This window comes from Procambarus clarkii, unplaced genomic scaffold (assembly GCF_040958095.1).
Source record: "Procambarus clarkii isolate CNS0578487 unplaced genomic scaffold, FALCON_Pclarkii_2.0 HiC_scaffold_113, whole genome shotgun sequence".
Taxonomy (NCBI): Eukaryota; Metazoa; Arthropoda; class Malacostraca; order Decapoda; family Cambaridae; genus Procambarus; species Procambarus clarkii.
In genome coordinates this window covers 1,995,666-2,000,975 of record NW_027189146.1, presented here as the reverse complement: position 1 = coordinate 2,000,975, position 5,310 = coordinate 1,995,666, and the positions used below count along the sequence as shown (strand labels likewise).

Genomic DNA, 5,310 nt, shown 5'->3' with positions numbered 1-5,310 from the left:
GCTGCCCGCCTGCTTGCCTTGCCTTGCCTTGCCTTGCCTTTCTTGCCTTCCTGCCTTGCCTTGCCTTGCTTGCCTGCCCTGCCTTGGCTGCAGCTGGCTGGCTGGCCGTAAATCAACTCTTAACAACACCACACCACACCACACCATCACTCATCACCCATCACCCACCACCGGCCCCAGTCTCCCAGCCTCTCTTATATACCCGAGCAGGCCCTTTAAATTATTTGAATTGTTGCACTTCGGCCAATGGCACGATCGCTGCTGCTCAAACATATTCTGGTTCACAAGTATTATAATATATTATATTATATTATATTATATATATATATATATATATATATATATATATATATATATATATATATATATATATATATATATATATATATATATATATAATATATTTATTCATGAAACACATTAAAACCTTGATCATTTATTCATTCATTACGTCTAGTGAAGAATTGCTTTTGTTCATTTGTATGATTAAAAATTGATAGAATATGAATTCCTCGCTTAAAGTAAAATATAAAATATATATTGGATTTATATGATTGGTTAATATTCCAAGTGATGCTGAATATCCCCTATAATTTTGTTTTGTTTGTTTGTTTGTTATGTACACATTCCAAATGAAATCAATATAAATGTTATTATTAATGTTTGAAAGTTGATTGTCTACTTGAATCTCTCTATTAAAGTGTGTGTGGCTCCGGATGGAGCCTGGTTATGGTATTTGTCGTGGTGGGTGGCAGAAGTGCTTACTTCTTCTCTGTCTTCTTTGGCAAAAGAACTGCCTGAATGTTTGGAAGAACACCTCCCTGTGCAATGGTTACGCCAGACAGAAGTTTGTTGAGTTCTTCGTCGTTGCGGATGGCCAACTGCAAGTGACGTGGGATGATACGGGTCTTCTTGTTGTCACGTGCGGCGTTACCGGCGAGCTCCAGAACTTCGGCAGCGAGGTATTCCATGACGGCTGCCAGGTAGACAGGAGCGCCAGCACCGACGCGTTCGGCGTAGTTGCCTTTACGCAGCAGACGGTGAATTCTGCCCACGGGGAACTGAAGTCCGGCCCTGCTGGAGCGAGACTTTGACTTGCCCTTCACTTTGCCTCCCTTGCCGCGTCCTGACATTGCTGCTGCTGTTGTGGGTTTGTGGTGTTTTATGCCGGCCCGCAGATCGAGCTTCGTGTTATATACCCCGCTCAGGATCAAGGGAGTCCGCCACTGACCAATCAGCGCGCTCCGCCACGCGACCCGCTCTGAGCTGAGTCGCGAGCGGGATATAAAAGGAAAGCTCGACTCGCGCAAAAGTTCATTATTGTATCGCAACGCCAGCCAGCACGAGCATCATCATGCCACCCAAGGCATCTGGAAAGGCTGCCAAGAAGGCCGGAAAGGCCCAGAAGGCCATTGCCAAGGGCGATAAGAAAAAGAAGCGCAGGAGGAAGGAGAGCTACAGCATCTACATCTACAAAGTGCTGAAGCAGGTCCACCCCGACACTGGTATCTCTTCCAAAGCCATGTCGATCATGAACTCGTTCGTGAACGACATCTTCGAGCGCATCGCCGCCGAGGCTTCTCGCCTGGCCCACTACAACAAGCGTTCCACCATTACCAGTCGGGAGATCCAGACGGCTGTAAGGCTCCTGTTGCCCGGAGAACTGGCCAAGCACGCCGTCTCTGAGGGCACTAAGGCCGTCACCAAGTACACCTCCTCCAAGTAAACGGCTTACTTACTGCCCTGTGGTGGTGGCTTGGCCTCAAACCAACAAACTCGGCTCCATTGGAGCCACACTTTAATTTCTAAAGAGATTGTGAGTGTTAGACACCAATACTATTATAACAAAAACCTCTGTCACTGAAAGCAAATAGCTATAAAATGAGAATATTTATGAAACTGTCTGTGTGTGTTTCTCTCTCTCAGTCTCTGTCTGTCTGTCTGTCTGTCTGTGTCTCTGTCTCTGTCTCTGTCTCTGCATGTCTCTCTCTCTCTCTCTCTCTCTCTCTCTCTCTCTCTCTCTCTCTCTCTCTCACTCATCCTCTCTCTCTCTTCTCTCTCTCTCGTCCTCTCTCTCTCTCTCTCTCTCCTCTCTCAACACACATATAAACACTCGGTATCTTTTTTCTAGAGATTAGAGATTCATTGTTATGTTCCACATTAGGATTACTATGCAGGCCACCCTCTTAAGGTTTGAAAAATGTCAAGAAAACGGTTAATTTAAAATGTCATCTCCTAACTTAACAGATTAAGCCAGAGGACCAAAAACAGAATAAAACAAGGACAGGACAGTATGTCACTTATACAAGCTGCTTTTATTTCTAGTACAGTATGACATTTTTTTTTTTTTTGGAGGGGGGGGGGGGGGGGGGGGGGGGGGGGTAGGGGGGGGGGGTGGAAGGATCCTTGGCAGTGCATAGAATGAAAAGCGACGGCGTTTTGTTGTAAGAGGACAGGTTGTACTACAAATGACTTATTTATTGAGATCACGTGTACAGTGTATGTATGACACCTAAATTATTGTATTTATTTATTTATTATATGTATAGATGAAGGTTAATTCATATGACTGATGCTAGGAATGTCTGAAATCTCCTTAGAAGGATATTTTGGCCCTGAGAAGGGCCGAGTTTGGTGTATACTAGGGTGGTTCGTTTTAGCTTATGCACGCTCTCCACGGATACGGCGAGCAAGCTGAATGTCCTTTGGCATGATGGTGACACGCTTGGCGTGGATGGCACAGAGGTTAGTGTCCTCGAAGAGACCGACCAGGTAAGCCTCGGATGCCTCCTGTAAAGCCATGACGGCAGACGACTGGAAGCGAAGATCGGTCTTGAAGTCCTGGGCAATCTCGCGCACCAGACGCTGGAAGGGAAGTTTCCTGATGAGCAACTCTGTGCTCTTCTGGTAACGACGGATCTCACGCAGGGCGACCGTTCCGGGCCTGTAACGGTGAGGCTTCTTCACGCCCCCTGTGGCAGGAGCAGACTTGCGTGCTGCCTTGGTGGCCAGCTGCTTACGAGGAGCCTTGCCTCCCGTGGACTTGCGAGCAGTCTGCTTGGTGCGAGCCATGGTGAACAACTGTGGTTTGTGATGGCCGGCGCCGAAAAATTTTTGCTTATATACGCCGTCTCGAGGCGCTTGCTCGAGCGCCATTGGCTGCTCGACTCGCCTACGTCACCCCGTTGCCCCTCCCACTCCTTCCTCTGGCTGCAGCCAACAGGCAGCTCACCTCAAACACTATTATCGCTGATTTTGCTCTATTTTTGGATTTGTGCAAAAGTCATTTCACAGAGACGTGAAACAGACGAGTAGGCAACTGCAGTTTTGAAAAGCGTTGTGAGAAAGCCGTGTTTCTGCTCGAGTACAAGCATAAAGTAAGGACAGGCAGGAGTTAGGAGTTGCCATGCTACAAGTACGTCCGCTTGACGGGATATAGTCTGGGGAAATCGTGCCGAAATTTATTATTCCACAACTTCAACACCATGACTGGACGCGGCAAGGGAGGCAAGGGACTCGGAAAGGGTGGCGCCAAGCGTCATCGTAAGGTGCTACGTGACAACATCCAGGGCATCACCAAGCCCGCTATTCGTCGCTTAGCTCGTCGTGGCGGCGTGAAGCGTATTTCGGGTCTCATCTACGAAGAGACCCGTGGCGTCCTGAAGGTGTTCCTCGAGAACGTCATCCGTGATGCTGTAACCTACACGGAACACGCCAAGAGGAAGACCGTCACTGCCATGGACGTGGTGTACGCTCTGAAGCGCCAGGGTCGTACCCTCTACGGATTCGGCGGATAAGAGCTTGGCTAATCCATCGATTCCACCCACCACCACCTCAAAACGGGACCTAATTAGGTCCCTATACTTTTTTACTGAAGGGCTTAATAGACGATAACATAAATTGTTTTGATATCAGCTAGCACATTGGGTCTTATGAAATCTATTTTTTATCCTCGCATGCTTAAAGGGACTCTGATTGGGGAGGGAGGGGTGGGGGGGGGGGAAGGTTTGTTCCGTTATATACTAGCAGAGCAGGATCATTGGTGTGGGGGGGGGGGGGGGGGGGGTGAGGGAGAGGAGAGAGAGAGAGAGAGAGAGAGAGAGAGATCTTTCCCAACTCTTCCTTTTTACATGAGTGAGCTACCCGTTTTATTCATTTTATCCTTCTCAGAGCTGTTTTGATAGTATCCAAATGATGGTAAATGAAAAGGGAGGACACGAATATCTACCCAGAATTCAGGACTGGCAATCGATATGCATGTTTGAGTGCGAATCTTTTTCTCTCTCAACTTAGGTATACGTTTATGTCGTACCTAAAAGCGAGAACCACACTATTGGGACAAGTATGCAAGGCCCAATTTTCCTAACAAGAACAGTTAATTTTGTTATTTTCGAACATTTCTTTCCAAATTGGTTTATCCAATTAACAGTATTATATTAAGATCATGAATTGCTGGGTTAGGTTAGGTTAGGTTAGGTTAGCTTAGCTTAGGTTAGGTTAGGTTAGCTTAGCTTGGGTTAGCATAGGTTAGGTTAGGTTTGATTACATTTCTATGTTAGATTTAACTCAAATTCAAAACAATTGCAGTCATTCGGCTTGTTAGTCAACTTGCCTCTAATAGGGGCAATTTGTCTAACAAGACTATTTAGTTTTGTGTGCATATATATATATATATATATATATATATATATATATATATATATATATATATATATATATATATATTATATATATATATATATATATATATATATATTATAGCTTCAAGACTCCGAACCAATATAGAAGCATCAAGAGGAAGTGCTTGTGTTATGGGCCAATAGGCCTTCTGCAGTTACTTCCATTCTTATGTTTTTATTCCCATTGGTTCGTGTTTTATCTTGTGTAAATGTCAATCACCTCACCCAAAACTTTGGTACCATATCACCTCACCCATGTATGTGTGTATATATATATATATATATATATATATATATATATATATATATATATATATATATATATATATATATATATATATATATATATATATATATATATATATATATATATATATATATATATAATATACAGAGTAAATCTACCCCAAAAGTAATGATTTATTTGTCTACAAAACTAAACTCTTTTTGGAATCATATGAGGCCCCTCCACTGAGGGGGGAGGCCTGGATGTTTATTGTCATGTGTATTCATGCTGCTTGCATGTCGTCGTTTATTTTGCCTTTGTTGTTTTCTTGACAGCTTTCTTTGCCTTGGGTGGTTTGGGAGATTTTGAAGCTCTCTTTATTTTGGGCTTTTTGTTCCCAACAAC

General features: G+C 44.2%; 1 protein-coding gene across 1 annotated transcript; it reads right to left on the bottom strand.

Moving 5' to 3' along the window:
- Window positions 1-761: 761 nt before the first annotated feature.
- Window positions 762-1,184, bottom strand: LOC138360511 (histone H2A). The gene has a single exon (XM_069320282.1). The coding sequence runs from the start codon at window positions 1,131-1,133 to the stop codon at window positions 762-764; it is 372 nt and encodes a 123-aa protein (XP_069176383.1). The 5' UTR covers window positions 1,134-1,184.
- Between the last annotated feature and the right edge of the window lie 4,126 nt (window positions 1,185-5,310).